Genomic DNA, 23,903 nt, shown 5'->3' with positions numbered 1-23,903 from the left:
ACTTAGAGGAGGATTTATTTTGGATCCCAGTTTGAGAGTTTTCCATCGGTCATGGCTGGCTCCATTGATTTTGGGTCCGTGGCGTGGTAGAATACCTGGGCAGCAGGAACACGTCGAGTGGAGCTGTTCAACTCATGGTAGCCAGGAAAACAGGAAAAGGGGTTTTCCAGAAGGTGCTTCAGCAGGAGACATCGCCTAAGAACCATCCCCAGTGACTTGCTTTCTCCTAGAACTTTCCAGAATAGAGCCAACACCCGGGGTCCAAGCACCTAACACGGCTCTGAGATGACATTTCACATTCAGAGCATAGCACCTGTCTTGGATTCTTTTCTCAGGTGACCTGACTTAATGCAAATTGTGTCAAGAATGTGCCCAGGAGCCCGGGCGGTGGTGGCGCACGCCTTTAATCCCAGCACTCGGGAGGCAGAGGCAGGCGGATCTTTGTGAGTTTGAGACCAGCCTGGTCTACAAGAGCTAGTTCCAGGACAGGCTCCAAAGCCACAGAGAAACCCTGTCTCCAAAAACCAAAAAAAAAAAAAAAGAATGTGCCCAGGAGACAGGTAGTTAGATGTTATGTTGAAATTTATTCACTAACTGTCCAACAGTCAAAGAGGAGGGAAACCTGATTGACAGCTGGCAAAGGAACAGTTGCTATCAAAAGGCAGTGAATCGGCTGGATCGCAGCCGCCAAAATGAAGTTCAGTCCGTTTGTGACTTCTGACCGGAGCAAGAACTGCAAATGGCATTTCAATGCACCTTCTCACATTCAGAGGAAGATCATGTCTTCCCCCCTTTCCAAAGAGCTGAGACAGAAGTACAATGTTCGCTCGATGCCCATTCGAAAGGATGACGAAGTTCAGGTTTTCCGGGGACACTACAAAGGCCAGCAGATTGGCAAAGTGGTCCAAGTGTACAGGAAGAAATACGTCATCTACATTGAACGGGTGCAGCGGGAAAAGGCTAATGGCACAACTGTCCACATGGGCATCCACCCCAGCAAGGTGGTGATCACCAGGCTAAAGCTGGACAAAGACAGAAAGAAGATCCTGGAAAGGAAAGCCAAGTCTCGACAAGTAGGAAAGGAGAAGGGCAAATACAAGGAAGAAACGATTGAGAAGATGCAGGAGTAGGGGCGTCTCATACAGTTTCCATTAAAGACTGCTTGAGTAAAAAAAAAAAAAAGGCAGTGAATCAAATACAAGAGGTTCCATTGATGGCACACTTCAGAATGTAGCCTGGCAGGGAAGAAGGATGCAGATGTGCTAGCTGAGGCATCTGAAAGCTATGCAGTGGGAAATATCTTCAGAGATGGCAGAGCTAGGCTTATTGCTGCCAAGCTGAACTCGTCAGAGTGGAGGATAAAGAGCGTACTTACTCACCAACTGTGCGAGGCACAGTGTCTCCTGAGAGGCTTCCGAAGAGGTCCTTACCTTCTGTGATGTGACGGAGCAGGCAGGACTGAGCGAGCCGAAGACCAGTTGGAACTGCAAAGATCTCTCGGTGTGTGGGTGTCCATCCGGGAACAGATGTTGGGGCAAGGGGCAAAGAGATTATGGGACCCTGGGAAAACCCTGCCCTGAAAACTGAAAATTGATATGTAGATGGATGCCTTTGAATATATATTCTAGGAAAACATATTCCCTTCCCTCTCACCCCCGCCCCACTTAACCTCTTAGGCTTGTAAGGTGTCTCCTCCCTCCCGGTAAATGCTAGTGCTTATATTGTGCGTGACGCTGCTCTCGATAACACAAAAAAGTAGCACATGCTTTCCTCAATAGCTTCCCTGCCTGATTATCAAGGTTCATTACTCAGCGAAGCCTGGGTGGGCACCTGCTGGAATCTGTTAAGGAAGGAGACATTACAGTTAAGTTTCAAGAACCAGCTTCAAGCAGGGTGGCGTTGGTGCATGCCTTTAATCCCAGCACTCGGGAGGCAGAGGCAGGTGGATCTCTGTGAGTTTGAGGCTAGCCTGGTCTACAAAGCGAGTTCCAGGACAATCAGAGTTAAACAATGGAACAGTGGAACCCTGTCTTGAAAAACAAAAAACCAAACCAAGCCAAAAAAACAAACAAACAAAAAAAGGAATCAGTTTCAAGAGTCAGCTATCCTGACAGGAGTTGAAGGAGTACCCTTCAGGCTATATTTTTTGAGAGCTTGATTAAGTGTCCTGGAATTCAACATCCTCAGGAATTCAACCTCAGGGAATAGGGAAAACTAACTACTGTGGCTTTATCTAGATAAAGTCAACAGCAACCCCTAGTGAAGGGGAGATTTTTGAGTTGCTCTCCAGAGGAAAGAATTCTGTATCCATTCTATTAACGAGGTTGTAGCACAAGTAACACCGGGCAGAGGAAAAGATGAGGAGGCTGAAGAAAATGAGGGTTCCAGAATGTACCCTATGGATGTTCAGAGCCCTGTCACGACAGTGAAGCGTTTGGGGGATTTGACAGTCAAAACCATGCCAGGACATCTTTAAAGAAAGGACAAATATGTGCCTCTTGTGTCTCTCCTACACGAAGGAAGGTCAGCCCGTGAAACCTCTTCGGATTGGAGGACAATATGGTCCACAGACAGAATATTGACCTATACCTATGTACCGTGTGGTGGAGATATATAACTGCCAGTCTTTAATAAGGCTCAGAGCAGGGCATGGTGGTGTGGCATGGACAACAGCCATATTGCTTATGCAGGTGCTCGAATAGACCCAATGGCTTGGAGCTGTTGATGTAGAAAAAGGATGCAGTGGGCAAAGCTGGAGCGATGGCAGGTTTTACGGAGAGAATCAGCTCCCAAAGTGCCGCCCCTGGGACTCTGGGATAAAGCCATGCCAACCACTGTAGAGAAGAAACGGTAATGGGGATATTATCAAGCCCTGGAAGAGATAATGATTCTGGATTATGAGACCAGAATGGCCCATTATATGGTTCGGAGTCTAATGAAGCTTCTAATTCAGAGTTGGATGCGTGCAGTGGAAGTCCATGATCACATCCTGGTACATCCGATTATAAGCCTGAGTGGGACCAGAGGCTATGACCATGTGGTATGAGCAGTCTGCCCAAATGGTCTCATCCTTATCACTCTCATTGGATGAAACAGCAACTCTCGTCATATCTGTGGCTATGTAAGAACTTCAAGTTAGGTATGTGGTCATAAACTTTGTGTTTCCAGTTCCCAGATGCTGGCTAACAGCCTGGCTATCCGCTTAGGTATTTTAAAGGGGATGGACCAGAAATTTGAGACATATTCAATTGCAAATGCACTATAACGAGTTTCATGTCATGTGTTGTCATGGAAGAGGCACGGAGCAACCGAGGAGACAATGTGGCTCGGTCAGCTGACCTGACTAACGCCGCCCCTGATTATCTCAGAACTGACAGTGGAGCATGGCAGCAGAGATAGGTCTCCCACAAGGGCATTTGCCTCATGGTAAGGGAGGTGCATGGCATAGGCCTGTGACCCCGATAGTCGACCATCCAGTAGACAGCCTCATAGAATGTAGAAACAGCCTGGAGTTCAGTCATGCAATCTGCAGTAGGCAATCTGAGGGATGGATTTCCTCACAGCAACCACGGTCTCCTGTATGCACTGTCCAGATCTACAGCTCTGCAAAAATGACCCACTGACCCAGCTGTCATGTTCCAAAATCAGTCACCGGGTTGATACTGCCATGTGCTTCCCCTCAGAAGGTTTTTTTTTTTTTTTTTTTTTTTTTTTTTTTTGACTAAGTATGATAGTGATGCTAGGCAGGGCTGTACCTGCAAGATGCTGGCCTTTACTGAAGGGTGGGTTTCCTTTAAACTCTCCCCACAGCTTGGACGAGATTTGCATAGAACTACATTGCAGTTTAAGAAATAGGTTCCCTATTCTTTCACGCTTTTTTCTTCACAGGAGAGGGACCTGATTTATGGTCTGCCGGCTTTCCCCTTAGTTCATCCTCACTGGCTCCCTTAATAAATAAAGCTCTTGTACAAATAATCTCATCTTGGCATCTGTACCTTGGAGGATCTGGACAAACACAGATGGCTTGGACATGTGCTGGTGGGTGTCTAGGAAAGAATGGCAAATATGCCAATCCCGCATACTGAGTGTGGTCAGTTTGCAGTGGCTGCCAGGAGCAGTGTTGAGAAATATTCTAGCATTATATCTGGTCCATCGAAATGGATGCTGTGGTCTTCTGGGAAGAGCCCCAGCGAGGGCAAAGGAGCTGGGTCTTGACCTTTCACTGGTCACTACTGCTGAACTGAAATATTCCACGAAGTCCCATCATGAAGGGAAATGGTCCAACCAAGCGTGGTAGTATATGCCTGTAATTCCAGAACTTAGGAGGCTGAGGCAGGGTTGTTGTGAATTTGAGACCACCCTGGGCTACCTGGTGAGTGCCAGGTTAGCTAAGGCTTCACAGTGTAACTGGGGTCCTGTCTCAACAAAATAAGGAGCTGGGGATATAACTCAGTTTAGGTAGAGTGATTGCTTACTTAGCATGTGTGAGGCCTTGGATCCAATCCCCAGCACTGTAGAAAGGCAGGGATGGTGCTCCATGCCTATACTGAGGAGATGGATGCAGAAAGTTCATCTAGATCAGAAGTTCAAGGTCACACTGAGCGTGAGATGGCCTGAGATGAGTGAGAGCCTGTTACAGAAACACCAAAACCAACAGCCAGACCCAGGAAACAAATAAAAGGAAGGGGGGGGGCATGGTTAGAGAGTCACTGTATGTAAAACTTTTGTAATGGCGAAGGATATCCTTAATGATAGTGGAGGATTAATGCTGACGGTCAATGAATAACAATTGCATCGAAAAACTAAGTAATATGTCATTAATTATTTATGAGCAATAATAATGCTTAATGATAACCATCCATTGTATCATATCATTAATGATCCTAAATGATACTGAATGAGATTATGTGACTGAATTATAAAAGCCATAATAGCCCCACATTGAAAGATGCTAAGTCAATGGAATCTAGAGAAAAATCAAAGCATAAGGGTTTGTTAGTGTTCTTCCTCTTGAGCTAGAGGGACTGTGCTCTGTTGTGAATTTCTTTGGAGGTTTGCCTCACGAAGCCGTCATGACAGGATGCTGTGCGTGAATATCACACACTCTCCTTTATTCGAGTTTATATTTGCCAAGGAACATCCTGTGCATTTGAGCAGAATTTTCGACTGAAAAAGGAATATGCTGACCAACTGATTAAGGAATTCTAGTCTCTCTAGCGTTCATTTATTTCCTTTAAAATGTAGTTTCTAAAATTAAAAAATAAGGCTTATCATAAAATAAAAATTGACGAGGAGGAAAGCAAAATCCAACATCTGTTTCTTAGACATAGCTTCTTCTAATTTCCCCAGGAGTAACGATTTTTTGTTGTTGTTGTAAATTACTTCATTTCTTGACTGGATATGTGGCATCCAAAATATTTTCTTCATGATTTTGTTTAGAGGGGCTTTCTTAGGATTCATTTAGAATGAGCTAACAAAACCGAGTTTTTAAGTACACAAAGCTGGGAGCCAATCCCTCCATTCAGAAGCCACTAATCATTGCATGTCATGTCTTTTGTTGAGTCTTCCATGGCATCAAACACCATGTTCTGTAAAAAGTGTAAGCTTTGTCTACCATTCACAGACTACAAGACATCAATTTGCCGAGAATTATGTGTAGTGTTGGGCTCCCTGCGCTCTGTGCTTTGTTCAGCCCGATGAAGTACCGTTCCTTTCTGTATGAACTGTACTACATTTTACATCCACCCCCTCCTTCCAAGGATAAAGAGGAGTTCCAGGAAGATAGTCTTAATTCTAAGTGTGAATCTATACTTAGATTCATGACAGAGGCATGATGTGATAGCGAACACACGGGACAAGTTTGTGATGACCTAGAGAGGCACACTCTGTTTCTTAAGACTGTTGTCTCTTTTAAGACTCAGGACAAGCCGGGCAGTGGTGGCGCGCGCCTTTAATCCCAGCACTCGGGAGGCAGAGGCGGACCTCTGTGAGTTCAAGGCCAGCCTGGTCTACAGAGCTAGTTCCAGGACAGGCTCCAAAGCCAAAGAGAAACCCTGTCTCGAAAAACAACACAAACAAACAAACAAAAAAGACTCAGAACAATTCCTGATGTGAAAAATTAGTTACCTAAAAGGAATAAGCCTGGGCTTTCAGTGTTCAAAATTTAATAAGATTTTTCCTTAATGGAGAACACCTGATTTTTTTTTCTCAAAAATGCTTCCCTGCAAGGATTTAGAGAAAAAAAAAATCTTGAGCTTTAAGATCTGTAATGCAATTAATTATCACTTTAGGATCTGAAAAAACAATGTCCCCAAATATTTTTGATGCCTATGGATAGACATGCAACTGCTAAATCCTTGAATCAAGGTTTTGCTTAGAGAGGGACTGATTTTTTTAAAAAAAATATTTTAAGTCAGATGAGTTTTATAATTGAAATGAGCTGTTTTGGGGGTCTGATAGTTGAATCTGGGGCCTCATCTGTGCTAGGCAAGCACTTGACCACCAAGAAACATCTCCAGTCTTCCTTGTGTTGTGAGGCATGGTCTCACTACGTCAGAGCACCTCCCAAAGATGATAACTTTTTGACGGTACAAACACTATAGCGAACGTTAATACAGAAATCTAATTGACTTCAGGGTTAAGGTAGGAAATCTTTTCATATAAACAGAAGTAAGAAACTTAGTCTCTTACTCTTTCTTGAAGGTAGAATTAACTTGCATGTCAACGAGTATTACTAGAAATATTCTCCAAAATATTCATAGATTCCCTTACTCCCTCCTCCATGAGAGCGCCGTGGGATGACTGTGTAGCACACGCAATGCTGTGCTGTAAAACCGAGGCTGTGATTTAGGAGCACAGCGTTTACTCAGGTAGTCAGGTTTAGTTTCTGATGTCAGAAGCCAGATGAGAGCCAATAGCTATTCAAGATGAAATTATTGTGTAACAAAGAACCTCAGTGGTAAAGGTGGATAAACCTGAGTCTTTTTTTTTTTTTTTTATGTCAGTGACTGTGGGCCGAGGAGCTCTGGTAATTTGCTTCCATTTTTTTTTTCTTCAAAACTTAATATCCCCAGTGGCTAGGTAAGATATAAGGTTGGATTGCAAATCTGCATATGGCTTTAGTATCAGATTTTATCTGTGGCTTGGGAGACACGTTCTGTGATTTCAGCAGCTTTCCTTACACTGCAGCTCAGTATAGCTTGCAAAGCTTAACATCTCACGAGACTACCATCATGCGTGTGTCTAGTATCCATTCTGAAAAATGATACTGCTTTGTTCCGAGAAGTTATAATGTGATTATTTCTGTCCTTATTATCATATTCGAAGAATGAAATTTTCTTTCGGACTTTTGCACTACAGAAATGGAACCCGAGGCCTCGTGAGTGCTACACAGGGACTCTGCCACCGGCCCACATTTCAATCCCCAAACCCTTAAATACAGCTTTGGAGAAGTGAGTTTTTTTTTTTTTTTAGTGTGGTCTGGGATGAAATGAAGATTTAGAAGGTGCACTCACTTTTCTGCAAATGTTTTCGTCCGTCACAATTCAACGATCAATTGTCAACAAACCACTAAACCAGACAAAGGCACTGCACCGGCACATAGATGCTCTTTTCAACCCACTTTGAGGAATGACAGGGTTTGATTATACGAGCTCTCTCTACACATGGTTTCCCAAGTTAGACCGACTGGATTTAAATTTCTAGAGACAACATAAATTTGCAGGCACAAATGAATAATGACATAAACACATGGCAAGATCAGCTTTTGGGGCCCAGTGTGACTGAGGTGACTTCTGAAAAATAAGAATCCAAACCAATGACACATATAAACCAGTTTATTGGATTGTCAATGATACTTTGAGACAGATTCAAGTTATTTTATTTACTTCATATAAACAGAGGAAGGGCGGGAAGGTTGAAGTTCAAGCTTTGTTCAGCATGTATGCAGTTAGCATCCACAACAGCACCATTGAGTCATGGAGGAGTTAGCACCACAGGGTTTTAGGACCTAACTGTGAACATGCATCACTGGGAAACTTGGAACATGAGAACTGAATTGGTATGTGTGATGGTCCATTAGAAACAATACAAGGCAATTTCCGACTTCTTTTCATACAGTACAATACAGTCACAACCGATGAGAACCTTTGAAATACGATACAGGACAAAAACACCTTGTACCCTGTTAACACTAAAGCAGTTACAGATTTTTAAAAAAAATGTTTCTTGTACGAGGCAGCGGATTGAGATGACCCCACCCCCGTCAAAATTTAAATTCATAGTTATATAGTTACATGGTCTCTTAAGAAAGCATTTTCAAGTCTACCTGTCTTCTCCCTCAAAGCTGGCAAACAGCGATTTGGAAACTGAAAGCCTTAAAGAATTAAAGAAACAACCCCGCCCGCAGCAAACCCGACTGAGTCAAGAAGTCAGTCCTCCAGCGTGGTGGAGGGCTTTCTGCATAAGGTCAGTTTGAAAATGATGCCAATGGCGTGGAGACCTGTCTTCCCTTCCGTGCAGGAATGCCAAGTACAGAAGCCTTGCACTCATGATGAACTTGGGTTCATTTCTTTCAGCGAATGTCTTTATTCTGGACTGGAACATAAGGACTTAGTCCTTAGTCCTCAACTGTGTCTGTAGTATCATAGGGCTGTTCCTTATGCTTGGTCTGACAACAGTGAAAAGGGCTGAGGTTCTCTCTGGCTTTAGGGTAAGTTGTGAGCTAAAGAAAAAATATTAATTTAAATTTAGCGAGTAAGAAATTATAAAGGGAGTCCCACTATTTTCACAGTATAAACCCACTAGGAATGGAACTGAAAACCTTTCTGGTAGAAAGCATGTAACAAACCCTTCAGTTTTAGCCTAGGCCAATTTTGGCGAATGAAGATACTGTATAAGAAATGTGCAGTAAGCATTGATACAGGTATATTCAGACCTCAGTGGCTGGCGTCACGGAAAGAACATTTTTACTTGCCAAGAGAAGAATATACCTGGGATATCCATGCAGACACAGGACTCAATTATGTATCTGCCCAACATGTAATCCTGGAATAGTGATAACAGGGTCATTAGGAAAATGTACTCAGTAACGGCATGGCAGCAATGTTCCGTGGTCTATAGTTAACAGTGAAACATCTGAAAATAGAATCAGTACTGTATGGGAGGTTTACGATTCACCATTTCTATACTTGTAATACATGCGTTTGTTTTCCAGTTCTTAAAAAATCCCACTAGGACCAACATCTTTCAGAACAACAATCTAACATTAAACAAACTTCCTAAGGAAAATTCTTAGCATCACAGAGTTTGGGAAAACCTGCTACTCAGCATCACAGAATACGCAATAGATCTACATTTAAGATTGTTCATGCCTTGACATTAACACACCTTTGGGTTAATAGATCTTATTTTCAAATAGAAAACAAAGACACAAACCAAACAATTGACACAGAATTTGTTTTTAGTTTCTTCTTGGTAAGGAAAGACCTGATAAGCTTGACTCTTCTATATCACGAAATGATGAGCTTGTCTAGGAAACATTTACATTTATTAAAATACTTAAAACTAGAGAGAGAAAAAGGGGCTAAAGTGTAGAAAGACCTAAAACTGGATATCATGGAAAATGTTTCCTTAAAATGTTTAGGTGCACTGTTTACAAATGAAATTGGAAAATATGAGCCTATCATTTTTATGTTGGCAGATGTTAAGGGATCAACAGAGGAGGGTTGATACTTTTGAGAAAAAAAAAAAAACCTGTAAGTTTTTCTGCTGACTAAATCCATTGTATAAACTGACTACTGATTGCCCCAAGAGGAACCATTTCTACACCAGCATGTTTACAGGAATAATTAAAATTTGGTAATTATCAAGCCTGGATGATCTGAGCAAATAAGAAACAAAATGGATTCTTAATGCTTTACGGTTACATTAAAACTCAGTAAAAACAAAACGAAGTTATGATAGGCTAGTTTGACAGTTCTGTTTGCCCTCTTATTTGGTGATTACTTCAAGATAAGGTAGAAATAATTAAAAAGAATTAACAAATAAAAACTGTCTAAATTTTTTTTACTGAATGTTTTTATAGTTTACATGGTAATTTCAAATAACTATGTTAACTTAGGCAGTTTTGCCATTTTCACATATACTTTTTTAAATATTTTCATTTCTGTATTATTCATTGTGTATACTATGTAACAATTTTCTGTTAAATTAAAATAGTTTACTTTATCATTTTATATTCTAAGTGGCTTTAGAAAAATGTATACCTAGGATAAATTTATAAAAGGATAACGACTATTTTAAGGGATTTTTAGACAAGTTCTATATAGATAAATAGTTCCAGATAATAAAGTGCCTTCTTTTTCCAGGTAATTTTTTTCACTAAAATATTTTAAGGCCTTGTAAGAAACCCAGCACTACCAGAAGTCTGATAGCAAATGGGGCTACATTATTAATTAGCAGTCTTTTTGTAGCTCTTGTATCATTTAATCTTTCAATAAAGACGGCAATTTTAACAATTATAAAAGCTATGAATTTGCATCAATTCTGAATGCATTTTGAAGGGAAGGGGAAATGTATACTTCCTAAGCGCCGTGATTTATTTGTAAGACTCAGAAGTTGTTAGTAGTCATTGAACCTCAAAAAAAAAAAAATCAACAGAATTTTCAAACTGTGGCAAATGAGGCCATTTAAAAAATTTATTTGTTCACAGATTCTATTTTCCTTTATTTAAAATGATTGTGCAGCCTTAAGTGGGGAAGGCTGGAGAAAATCAATGGTAAATTATTCAGATATAGGCATGATAGATGCCTTCTACTGCAATACGTTTATGCATAATTTATGCTGATGCCAACCCCTAATGTTAGCATTTATACCCACCTTGCTATGACCCATCGGCATATCGCAGTAAAATGCCTGTGACTGAACAGTTTCTATGGATAGGAGCCATGTCCACACAGAAACCCACTTATTATGTCTTATTCCCCTTGGGAAGAAGGGTGTGCTTTAAGCACAACTATATCTTGTTTGTGTGGGAAAATTTAGATTTTGGGATGAATTGTGACTATCAGGGTTTCTACCAAATTATCTTCGTTCAATAAACACTACTTTAAGGTTTAAATATTGTTTTAAAGAATTTTAATCAGAAAATTGCTCATATTTAAATCGGCACGAGAGCAAATGCTCATGATACCGAATGGTCATGGTTTTCCTGACCATCACTGGGTTCATTCAAACTGTTCTTTGAAGGTGTTGAGGTCAGGACACACGAAGAGAAAACTCAGTGGGAAGATAGTCTACGTGAGACATTCCACATCACAAACCAAACAGGAACTACCAGTAAGAACAAAGTGCTAGATTCAGGAAGAGTAATTCTAGGGTTAAAAAACGGTCAAAGTGGTATAAACCTTATAATTGCACATTCCTTTTTCAAAGTGCCACAAGTTACCATATATTTTTCTAAGATGCACACAATTCTACTTTTTCAAACTCTAAATACGTACATAGGTTCATCTTTTGCATACTAGTACAGTCTCACAAACGTCACGAATATAACCAGGGAAGGTGAACTATAATAACTGTCAAAAGCAGCATAGTGCTTTTAAGCGGTAATGGTTAAGAGCCCACGTCTTTGCGAGGATTCATGTCCAAGTGTAGTGAAAGCATTCCACAGAACCTGACGGCCCCGGAGAGCTTGTTCAGGCAAACGTTAGTCATACTCCGCCATGCGATGCACAGAAGTCTTACACTTTAAGAAACGTATCGGCTTAGCTACGGTTTTTATTTTTGTCTATTTGACTACATATTATATTTACTATCTTCACTCAATGGAGCGGCAGTATGAGCTAGTAACCCATTTGGAAAACAGTATTAAATACCGAGGTTTCCCATCTTAACTGCTCATTCCTACGAAGCACAGCAAAAATGTGTGGTGCTGATGCTACATGACTCTCTCTCTCTTATTTAAATAGAAACACTAAATGGAAATGTGTTTTAGGAGTTATATTTAGAAGTTATCTTTAGAAGAAACATAATAAGGATAAAAGGACGATGGAGACCAAAGCACCAAAATATAGAACAGACCAAAGAATTGTGCGGAAGATCCCATATTGCTGAATTTCCATTTCACTGGGTGAGAACTAAAGATGGTTCTTTGCCATTAATAACTGTATTAATATAGGGTTCAAATACCTGGCATGCATACAAATTTAAATTTTGAATATTTCTACTATTTCTGAGTGTGATGAAATTTAAACTTGAAACCGTTTCTCTGAAAGCTGGGATAAAAATGCCACCATTCAGGGACAGTGAGACTGTGAATCCAGTGGTCACAAGTGCAGGGTCCCTGGGTTCTCTTACGCCAGAGGCTAGCTGGGCAGAATGCTGTTTCCACAGGGAGAAGGTTGGCTAGAATAAGGAAGTACTGCTGCTGCAGTTAGGATTAGTTCATCATCACAGAACACCAAATGGCTCTCCAGAAGGATCCCTTCCTTTTTCTACAGTTTGAGACCCTCCTCCTACAGCAGTGGTTCTCAACTTTCCTAATGCTGCGACCCTCTAATATAGTTCCTTACGCTGTGGTGACCCCCGACCATAAAATTATTTCGTTGCTACTTCATAACTGTTGGGAATCATAATGTAAATATCTGATATGCAGGATATCTTATATGTGACCCCTTTGAAAGGGTCACTAGACCCCCAAAGTGGTTGCAACCCACAGGCTGAGAACCACTGTTCCACAGTGTAAAAACGACTTAATAACGTGTCTGAAAGAAATGCCCAGTTATATAAACGCTCCATCTTTTGTGGCTAGAGCATGGGGCAGAAATTGATATGGCAGTCTTCCGAGGAAGCTGACAAGATAGAAAGGAGAAAGGAGCATGTACGATAAATCCTTGGGAATACCCCTCCTCCTCCACCAACCCTAGCCCAATACACGGACAGGTAGATAGCCATCCGCAGAAGCTTCCCACAGCGTCTGAGCATAAAATTAATCCTTTTAATGTTAAGTAATGGATTTTGATAGTTTCGGCATTTAAAATTGGTTAGAGAAATACTTACAAAACACTGAAATGCATGGAATTCTTAATCAAAACTGCAGACACGGAAACTCTACATTATGTACAATATTCCAACTATATCTAGCTGATCAAATACTCCAAACAATTTCATACTGTGCAGTCTTTTTCGCTAACACACACATTTCTGACAGTTTAAGAGCTAGACAATCGTGTTTACCTAGACCATAGCTGGTGGTGGCAGGTCTAGGCATTGCTAGAGATACTGACCATCTGCAAGGGACCCAGTCTTACTCTGCTATGTAATCTCGCCTGTCTTTTCCTTAGCTGTTGTGGTTAGAGAACTCTCAGTTGTAAAATGCCTCACAACAGTTATAGTATGCATTTCTCACTGTATCTGGCTGAGGCTGGCGACATCAATCAGTTGTGTGGGCGGTGGCTGAACTGCATAGAGCTTCTAAGAGCAGAGCTTCTCTGCTCTGTAGGTAGTGACATGGCATCTATCACTCTATGCCAAGTATATTTTATGATATTTGGGGCTGAAAACCGTAGTAAGTTTTTTTTTGTGGGACCAGCTCGCTAAATGACAACAGAGATATTAATTATGAAAGCTTGGCCTTAACTTAGACTTTTTCCCAACCAGCTCTTATGACTTAATTAACCTGCTTTTATTAATCTATGTTTAGCCACTTGGCTCGGCTACCTCTCCTATGTACCGCATGCCTGACTTGCTCTGTGTCTTGATGGCATCCCTCTGCCTCTCTTCTTCCCAGAGTTCTCTCTCTCCCTGGAAATCCCACCTCTTCTCTCCTGCCTAGCTATTGACCATTCAGCTCTTTAGTAAACCAATCACGGGGACACATCTTTACACAGTGTAAAAGACAGGATCTTGCAGTCTACTCTAATAGTTAGACCCAACAGAAAGATTAGCTCATGGAATATACAAAATAATACCTGCTGATTTAACACATTTGAAACAGGACTGAGAACAAAGACAAATAACATTTATATTATACTCTGCCTAGCACTGGCTCTCCATGCTGGCCTCCATTACAGTATTGTAGGCGGCACTGCCATCTGACAAGCAGGGTAGCTCTCCTCATTCTTATGTCGCTGTGACATAGCTCTTTGAAGGGTATTCTTTACAGTACCAGCGACACCACTGACTACAACCTCCTCTAAAACTTTGATTTGCTCATCTTTATCTTTGCCAGACGTTCTAGCTCAAAGCTGAGCTGCTGCACACAGCAGCCAATGCTTTCCTGATGCTAATTCAGACATAGAAGTGAATCAAGACAATGAGCCACACAGCTGCAGCCACTAGCATGCATATGGATGCTATCAGAAGGAACGGAGAGTCAGTTATATATCCACATGAGTTGGGATTGGAAGACTGTGGTTAAAGTAGGAAAGCCAAGGCCAGGGGAAGACCGTGATCTCCTTGGACTGAGCAACTTCTGAGATTAGACTAGATGCCAACAGCCTTTTCTGGCTCTGAAGCTCTTTATGGTAATAACTGGTTCTTACACTGACAAAATGGGAATCTGGGTGGGACTCAAAAATGGTTTTTCTTTTCAAGGAACAAAAAAGCAAGTTAAGCCTCAAAAGTTTGATGGTTTGAAAGTTTCACCCACCTCTGAGAATTAGACATTTTCTTTCAATAAATTATCACTATACTTTCTTTGGTAGCAATTTTGAAAAAAGTACTTTAAATCCTGAATAACCCTATTTAAGTTACAATAGCATGTGCATACAATAATACTTTGTCCTGTCAATAAAATTAGTATTTAGGAAGCTGCCCTCCTTCCACCATTTCCCAAAAATTCACTGGCTAAAGAACAGGGTCATTTTCTGACCTCATTTTCCACTATAAAGAGAGTAAGGTGAATTATTTCTTGTGAAAATCAGAGTTGTGGTTTTAAATAAAATTAGTGGAAAGATTGTGGCTTTTGATGTTTAAGTTTGACGTTCTAACTTAAAATCACTCAAATGTATATAAAACCAGCATTTTTTGTGACACCGTGTTGACTAAAAAGCAACAACAACAAAAAGGTGATTAAAAAAAAACCTTAAAAATGAGAAGTCAACTCTTCTGGGTGAAGGGCATTAAACCTAGGGCCCTGCATGTGCTAAGCCCATGCGCAACCACTGAGCCAACGCTTCTAGCCCCATAAAAGTCTGGTTTTTGCTCTCCAGAATCACAAGTAAACGGAAAGAGGAAAGGTGTTTACTATAATGCCAACTTCAAGCTATGCGGAGACTTCAAGTCCCTCCAGCAGTGTATATGCACCAAGACATGAAGTTTGTAGCTCTCTCACCATGAGCTCTTTACCTTCCTCACATTAAGCTGATATCATTTCTCGTATTCAAATGGGAATGGGGCATATTCTCATTCTTTCCATCTGGCAAGAAATATTATTGGCAGCTAGTTAAAATTAATCACGACAACTAAAATAATGATGAACTGTTTAGATGTTGCACAAAAGAAGTTAGCAGTCTGTAGAATTGAGGATACATCCTTGAGGCTTATTCTGATGGCTCTGGAAGTTTTCCTTATAGGTTGGAGTACACTAATGAGGCTCTCTTAGTAATTCAAATCTAACCAGCCTTTTAAAAATAAGAAATACAACGTAGGCCAAATTCTACGCAAAAGTAGGTCACGTTAAAGAGAAGCTTCACTTCAGTGTTTTTGACAGTATCAGACTAAAATATGGAGAGTAAAACCAGGAGAAGACTAAGTATGAGCGGGTAAGGAAGACAGTCAAGATGGCTCGGTAGGTAAAGGCACTTGTTGTACAAGCCTGGTGACTTGAGTTTGATCCCCAGAAGCCACCTAAAAGTGCACGGACAGAAGTGACTCTCTGCAGTTGTCCTCTGGTCTCCACATGTGCATCATGGCATGCGCGCCCGCCTCCAGACATCATACACACACATGCACATGCATTTACAAAAGACCAAAGAGGGACTGTAGGGGTACTAAGTGCTAGGTGGGGATGTAAAAGGAATAAGAACGTAAGTGGATATGAGATTTGGATAACTAAAATAACTAAATAAAACTAAAGTAAGTTTTATTAATATCCTCTTACCACTCTGGCTACTTTTTTTTTTTTTTATCTCATTTGGGTACCTTTTCCCATGAACTGATATAAACATTATGTTGCTACAGGACTCTTTTCTATTGCCAAATAATTATTTAAACATTGAAAATGATGTGTTATCCTTCTAGAATGTCAAGAGAGTACTGTTGTGTGTATGTGATTGGTATGAGACAACAAGCTGGGATCCTGCTGAGCTCCTAGTGTTGGAGATGGAGGTAGTTAAGGATGCAGGGTGACATCAAATTCAGTTATGCACAGGACACAGATAAAACTCTCTTGCAAAAGACAACAGAAGAGGAAAACTTTCACCCTTTAGGCATACTGGTATATAGCAAAGCAGGTAGCATTTGCTCAAATTTACTGACTCGGAGTAAACTGGCAAAACTTCGGATATCATTTGGATGTTTAGAAAAACCCAGATGTAATCTTGATGCCCATCTTGATGTACCTATTCACCTCGGACTTATGTACCCTTTTCTTGGAATTACAGATCAAGCTGGATTTCTAACTATAAAACCGAGCTTGTTGGCCCATGTTGCATCATCTACAGTGCATAACAGCTCCCTAGGCATCCCTGCATCAATAAACAATGGAAACATTCTGTCTATCAATTTTCTTTATAAGACAAAGTTAGGCCTAGGCTGGTACTGAACTTGTAATTCCCCTGCCTCAGCCTCCCACGCACTAGGATTGCGGGTCTGCAGCACCAGGCCCAGCTCTAGTCCAGGGTGTTTTGATAAACTAGATGCTACAGTAAGAATCTCCTCCCACAGCACAGCTTTCAGTGACGGAAACAGTTTGGTGCCTGCCTACTGTCATCGCTGATGGGTTCTCACCCACTTTCTCATTTTTGGTAGAATAACTCAAGGGTCCCAAAGAGTATTTCTTGGTCCATACAGACCCAGCTAAAGTGGCAAAGGTGCCTGGAAGTTACGGGGACTGTCACTTATCATTAGACAGTATTTTCTCACCTTGTATTCTTACTGAATGTTTACTGTCAAGATATTAATACATTAGATGCACAGCTCAGATGTTTTAAGAAGACATCAGCCATACAAAGAAACCACTGTGAAACTCAACCACATGGATGGTCTAGTAGGCACACGAAAGAAACCGAAATGAAAACAATACAAGCTGAGTTAAATACAACTCTAGAATACACAAATAATATGTGTCAACTTAGATCAATGGATGCTTTTGGAAATTAGGAAGGTAAGTGGGCTGTGGGGATGATGATTGGGAGTGAGAATACAGGAACTTTCTGGGTTATGGAAACCTTCATGTCCCCATAGTCATGGAGTACTGACGGAAGGGTATAGCATTTGGCACCATGTCAATGCGCGCGCGCACACACACACACACACACACACACACACACACACACACACACAGAGTATTCCATATTTAAAAACCTTGGGATGCCAGTGGCTGGGTCCTAATTTATGACTACCTCACTATTATGATTTGCCCGGTGTTCATCAGTTTTAAAGAGGTTACTTTCTGCGTCAAATATCCAATGGATGATTAGTTTCCTACAGAAATAACCTTATTACACTTTATGATTATTCTAAAAATAAAATAAAATTATATTAGTTCTGAGGAGAAAATGCTAATACACTGAACAGAATTTTCTCAAAGTGACACCACGTATTCATCTGTAAAGTTAAAACTGTAATCAAAAGCCAATCATTTCTCCAATTCATTCCTTTTGTTAATTTCAACTAAAACCTACCAAAGACTTAATGCTGTCCCACATCCACATGCCACACAAAGACATCTAACACAAAATTTTACTATTCATAATCACCTCCACCCGAGAGTAGAGGGACAAAATGAGCAAGTACAATGCCCCTGCACAACGAGGGCTATGGTAAGGGTATGTTGGAAAAGTAAATGAATAACCCAATTTCCCTTAAACTGCTATTCCTTAACTTGAAAAGTGGCTTCTTACTCCACATCACAAATTCTAATTGATTAGTAGTGAAACTGCAGGCATCAATTCATTTAAACCAAAAACAAAAGAAGGATGACGTTTCTAATCCACACTTATGATCATAGCCATAAACAGAAGACTGTGTAAATATTAAGTTGATAGTATAAGCAATAAATTAATAAGAAGATAACACAGGTTCTTAGGTATAAAGTTTTCCTCTGACAGTTCAATTACACTAACAGCCTGTGCACCTCTCCGAGGAAACACTAGACACTTGTGCAGTCAACGCAATGGACAGTCAGAAGATGGTTCCGGTAAACATTCCTGGTAGTTTTACAAATCTCTAAGTAATCAAAAGAAAACAGGGCTCCTGTGTGAGATTAAAAAAAAAATACAGATCATATATCCAAGGGGAAGTGCAATCCCGTGATCCGCACAGCGTTCTACAACAACTACTGGGGCCACACTGTAGCTGCTCCCTGTATCCTAAGACGCGGGAGTTCGCATGTGGAAAGCATCTCCCTTTCAAGGTCTTAAAATGAGCCCACTTATGCTCTTACCACTTTTTGTTTTTTGGTTTGAGGTAGGGTTTTAACCTAGTAGCCAAGGCTGGCCTTGAACTCACTCTGTGGCCTTAGTGGGACTAGCAGTCCTGCTTCTGCCTCTGGAGTGACTGAGAACACAGGTATTTGTCACCACACTTGACTTGGAATGATGCTGGTTGGTTTCAAGTTTAGAAAAAGGGTGAGAAAATTCTAGCAGTTGAGAGAAAACACTTCCACTGATTCTGAAGCAAAAGATGAACACTGGCTAGAAGAGAAACCATTTGACAAGATCTAGGGCAAGTTTTGAAGTGAGTAGTTAAGTGGTCTTGAAGAAACCACATAACATCTTTGAAATTTCTCCCTATCTTTTACGAGGGTAAAGGGCATTCCTTCAGAATGAATCCAAGTGGATGGCGTATGCAGACAAGGATGTCAAGCCATTATGGCTAGCCAGGTCAGGATGAGGAAACATGCAAAGTAATTCTTTTAGTGCAGAGGTAACTTGTTTTCATCATGTGAACTACCCAATGCTTGCCTTTTTATTAATGGAAACATTTTTTAAATTTCTTAAACATTTTTCACTTTCTTAATGATGTTTTGGATAAACAGAAAATTCTGATGGAGTATTACGTATTTTTTTTCTTGTACATTAGTGCTTTTGGTTTTCTGTCCAAGTGATTTTCACGTAAGTATTCATGCCCTTGACAAATAACTAAAACACTTCTAAGATTAGAAGGAGTTCAGCTTTCCTTGCCACTGCTACCTGGGAGTTTTTGTGGTAACTGAGTGGGGCTGCCTCCCAATTCGGCATCATTTTGCTATACTTCCTGTGGAACCATGCATTTTTATGGGTTGGAAAGAATTAATAATGTTGCTAATGTTTCTTAAGTGTCAGCATGTGACAGACACTTTGCTATGGTTCCATGTATCTTAGAAGGTTTAGTTTTCTTAAGGAGGCTATGGATCACTACCTGTTCTTGCTTTGGAACTGATACATGGCCCTGGAGACAGAAGGCTGTTCAAGACATTGTGGATAATCACTAAGCACAAACTGCATGCTGAATGAATACGTCTTCAGAACACTATTACGTTTAGTAAGATGCCCCAAATTATACATCTGATAGAATTCAGACTTGAAGCCAGGACTGGCTGCCACCAATGTCTTTACTACGCTGTACTAGTGCTTGAGGATTTAGGGAGACTTGGGACCTAGAAACATTATTAAAATCCTTGCTATTGCATAAGAGTGGAGAAAGTAGATTATAATGATTTTTGTCTTTTTCTTTTCATAGTGAAACGTAATTGTGGAACTTCTATTAAATTCCATTCTTGATAATTCTAGTCATATACAGCATTTCAAAGTCCAATTTACATATATCATATTTAAATATATGGTAATTTATAAATATATGATAATTTTTGTAGATTAGGCCAACCTGCACAGGGACTTTTTATGGCCATACATGTAAGGTCAAAATAATTCAATCTGCATATAAAACACAGAAATTAAGATGGCTAATTCCTAAGTAATGCTACCCCTCTGGTAAACTGTGAATACCAAGGATGGGGTCATTGATTTTGTGGAATTTCCTACTCAAAGCTTTGATCACACTGTGATTATCCCTACTGAACTGGAGATGGCGCAGTGAACATGACCGACATCGTGCGTATGACTGAGGAAGCTGCAGCGAGCTGGACTCTTCCCTGTGAACCCTTGTGCAGGGGACAGAGACGTGGGTTCTCAAGCTGGTCTGATCAAAAACTGACACATTACCTCCAAAGAGATCTTTGAAAAAGCCTGCCTTTAACTTACAATATAGTCACTTGTAAATCTCCTGTTCATAGGAGCATAGGGCCACAGCGTGTATGAAGTCCTCAAAAAATACATGAAAAAGCCAATAAATTAGACATGAAAAGTGAACACAGGGAAAAGATTCATTAGCTGGTTTATGAGGCCTCCTGTGCAAACGAGGAGGCTAAATCACCACGCAGGTGCAAAGACAGTAAATGACCGGAGGACGAGGTGGGATTAGGTTGCTCAGGCAGGGAGATTAATGCTAGCTTGAAGCTGGAAAGCCAGAATCCTGGTGCTGACAGGCCAGAATCCAGTTAAGTACTCTAGGTACCGACATGATCACCACAGCACCGAGTTGCTGTGTCTTCTACCAGGGCTCAAACCTACCATAAAGCTAGTGTGGACTTGAGCCTAAAGACCATGTAGATCCAAGAAAAAAAATTCAACAATGTTAATTTATTTCTAGCTTCTTTCCTTTTTTTTTCTTTTTCTTTTTGTGATAGACTTTCTTGTAGACCAGGCTGGTCTTGAACTTGTGCTCTCCCGCCTCCACCTCTCTCTCAAGTGCTAGGATTATGGGCACGCACTAACACATCTGCCTGCAATGCAGTTTTAGCAACCCTTTAAATTAACTACAAAACCCGACCAACTTCTGTTTTCAAGTTTGCCATCTTAAATTTGCCTGTTAGTATGAAGGCTTTAATTATCAGTGGGCCCATCAATACCTTGTTACTTTAATATCAGCCAGGCTGGTGATTACTGCATGTCACATCACCCGCCAGGACCTCAGCTGTGTATGTCTAAGTGAGGTTAGCAATATTCAACTAATTAAAATCAGTATAAAAGGTGGTTGAGTATGGGAACGAACTCTGAAAATGATTCCAAGTCATGTATAAATGATAATTTAAAGTTCTGTATTCATTTTCAGCCTTAAACTTAATTAGAAAATATTTAATAGTTAATAAAGTGTCATAGGAAAATGTTCAGGATATATTACTTTCTTATGGCACAAATAACTGAATATCCGAGTGGTTTGCACGGCAATGCTTCTATGTGAGGATTAGTGTATCAGCTGATGAATCAGGCTTGTTCCGGTTGGCTCGCCAGTGACACAGTCATCATAGTAAAGAACATTGGTGAGTGTTTATAAATTCTACTACATGAACAGGAATCTGTGACTACTCAGTCAATGAACTAAAGAAAATAAAGTCAGGCAGAACACAAAAGCCCAAGGCAGGGAGAGCAACTATGGAATACATGTAACCATGTTTTGCCTTCCAACTACAGAAATCATGGCAGCATTATATGATGAGACTTCACGGGGCTGCATGATCACCCCTCATGCTTGTGGCTCAGGGAGTCATTACCACTTGAACAAAGTAGGTATGAGAGGGAACAGATTGTTATTTCCATCTGAGGACAGCAAGAGAGATTTGGAATGGAATTACTGTTTAAAATAGTACTGTTGTATTTGTCTGTTTGCACGAGTGAAATATATTTAGAGCACTGACAGAATGTAAACAATCATATTTAAAGGATCAATTGCTAAAAGTAAATACAGCTAATTACGACTTCAAATACTCTTCTCTTATGTATGGGACTTCAAATACTCTTCTCTTATGTATGGATACACTGCCTACAACATGGCAGATAGAAGAAATATGTGTTGAAAGAAAATACAAGTTTGATTAGGCTCCAAAAGATGTTTAGAATCAAGTAACATTGGACACGGCCCAAAAGTGTCTAAATAGAATTTAGAATGTGTAGGAAACAGAAGACCCTCTATCAAATTGCACCTTAATTTGTGAGGCATCTCTGAAACAAGAATGACATAGTATTCCCTAGCAGGCTTTAAATGATCGCTTTCATTACCGCTTGCCACCATTTAGAATTCTGTTAAGTACTGTGATTCCAAAGGCAGCAAAGGAACAGGAAGAGGAACAGTGGTGATTAAATGAGGAGAGATGATTTATGCAATCAGCACGGGGCAAGGTGTGGAGGGGAATGCAGAGGAGGAAGAAAGAGACTCTTGGCATTTATATTCAAGTCAAGGAAATAAGAGTTTTCATATGGGAAACTAAGCTTAAAGTCTATTTAATCAAGATTTAGGTTACATGTCTAAAAATCTCATCAAACTATAAGAACTGCCTACTTAAAGCTTTTGTGTCTAGTTAAAATTTATGACCATCAACTAATTTCTGTGTTAGCTTCAACACACACACACACACACACACACACACACACACACACACACACACCTAATCATGGGGGACTGGACAAATTAGAAGTGAAACTATAAAACAGACTAACTAAATGTGAAGAACGCTAATGACAGAAAGGCCAATAAATGTCAGATACAGCAAAGAGTGGCTGGAGAAAATGGGGGCCAGAGAAGGAAGCTGATTGGCTCAAGGAATACAGACATTAGAAGGGACTAGAGTTCACATATCCCCTCAGTACTCTCAAGCGAGGAGTGAGCAGACTGACATTTCGAGAGTTAGATGACTTGTCCTAAGCCCAGGCCCAGCTAGAAAGCCCAGATCTGACCCCTGGACATCGGGCCATCACTGTATACAGCACTGTTGTACATCATGAATTCAAAGGGAAGACGAGGACTCTTGTAAATTCCACAAAGACTTAAAATAACAGTGGAAGTAATAAACACCTAAAATCCTTTGGCTTTCTTAAGTATAATATAAATATAGCATTTAGCATTCATATGCACTTTAAAGCTATGCTGTATAACAAATTCACTAATAGTAACTTACCATTGAGAATTATTAAAAGTCTAGAGAATCAACTTCTGTGTTTACCCAAGATTATTCTTTCCTATATAAAATGTCAAAGTTTCTGCAAATAATATGTAGATTCTATAAGCCTAGCATCAGATGCAAATATCTTAATGGAAGAACTGCTTGAACTGCACTGTGCTGTATCTTCAAATATAAGGTAGAGCCTTTAAAAAACGCTGACTAACAAATGGTGACTAACAAATGGAATGACGCATACTGACCTAATCGCTCATAAACTCCCTTGACTACAAATATGGTTTATAATGCTTAAAGAACAAGAATTCAAACTAACATTAGTTCCCATAAGTGCCATGGGCATTCTATATCCTAAATAAATTTAGTATTATAATAAGGTGGGTAAATGATTTTAAAATGAAAGCGCAGAACCTGGGGACTTTCCAGGCTGGAATTCAGTGTCGCCTACAGGTTCTTATTTGTAAAATAGTAGTGATAATCCTACATCAGAGACTACAAATGGAGGAACGGCTCAATGGTGGGGCTGCTAGCTTGAACTCTGGAGGGTCAGAGCATGAAAATGGAGCTCTGGGATTTAGGTCTGCTAATAACATACACCAAAGGAAGATTGGAATAGTGGGGGGAGCTCTGAAAAGGAAAGGAATTGCTTGCTTTGCTATAGGACCAACCAGTGTTGACACACCTCCCTAGTTAAATCCTTTGAACTTAATGAAAAAAATTTCCTTAATGGGAAAAAGGAAAAGAAATA

The 23,903-nt window shown here is 40.4% G+C and overlaps 2 protein-coding genes across 4 annotated transcripts in view; one reads left to right on the top strand and one right to left on the bottom strand.

Annotated features, from left to right (window-relative positions):
* The first annotated feature begins 559 nt into the window (after positions 1–559).
* Positions 560–1,182, top strand: LOC126504393 (60S ribosomal protein L26-like). The gene has a single exon (XM_050146694.1). It carries the CDS (start codon positions 693–695, stop codon positions 1,128–1,130), a length of 438 nt encoding a protein of 145 aa, XP_050002651.1. The 5' UTR covers positions 560–692; the 3' UTR covers positions 1,131–1,182.
* A 6,639-nt stretch (positions 1,183–7,821) lies between these two features.
* The window catches only part of Purg (purine rich element binding protein G), a 32,071-nt gene continuing 15,989 nt past the window's right edge, over positions 7,822–23,903 (bottom strand). For all 3 annotated transcript variants that reach the window (XM_050146692.1, XM_050146691.1, XM_050146693.1), the window contains exon 3: positions 7,822–8,722. In XM_050146692.1, the coding sequence (XP_050002649.1) occupies positions 8,618–8,722 (105 nt within the window). In that variant the 3' untranslated portion in view covers positions 7,822–8,617. The remainder of the gene's footprint in view (positions 8,723–23,903) is intronic.

The sequence above is a fragment of the Alexandromys fortis genome, unplaced genomic scaffold (genome assembly GCF_014885135.2).
Source record: "Alexandromys fortis isolate MF-2015 unplaced genomic scaffold, M_Fortis_MF-2015_v1.1 scaffold_55, whole genome shotgun sequence".
Taxonomy (NCBI): domain Eukaryota; kingdom Metazoa; phylum Chordata; class Mammalia; order Rodentia; family Cricetidae; genus Alexandromys; species Alexandromys fortis.
Note: the sequence above shows the minus strand (reverse complement) of the source record. Positions and strands in the feature narration are given on the sequence as shown.

Coding starts and splice junctions, on each gene's coding strand:
- LOC126504393 (XM_050146694.1), top strand. CDS start 693: ATGAAGTTCAGTCCGTTTGTGACTTCTGACCGGAGCAAGAACTGCAAA.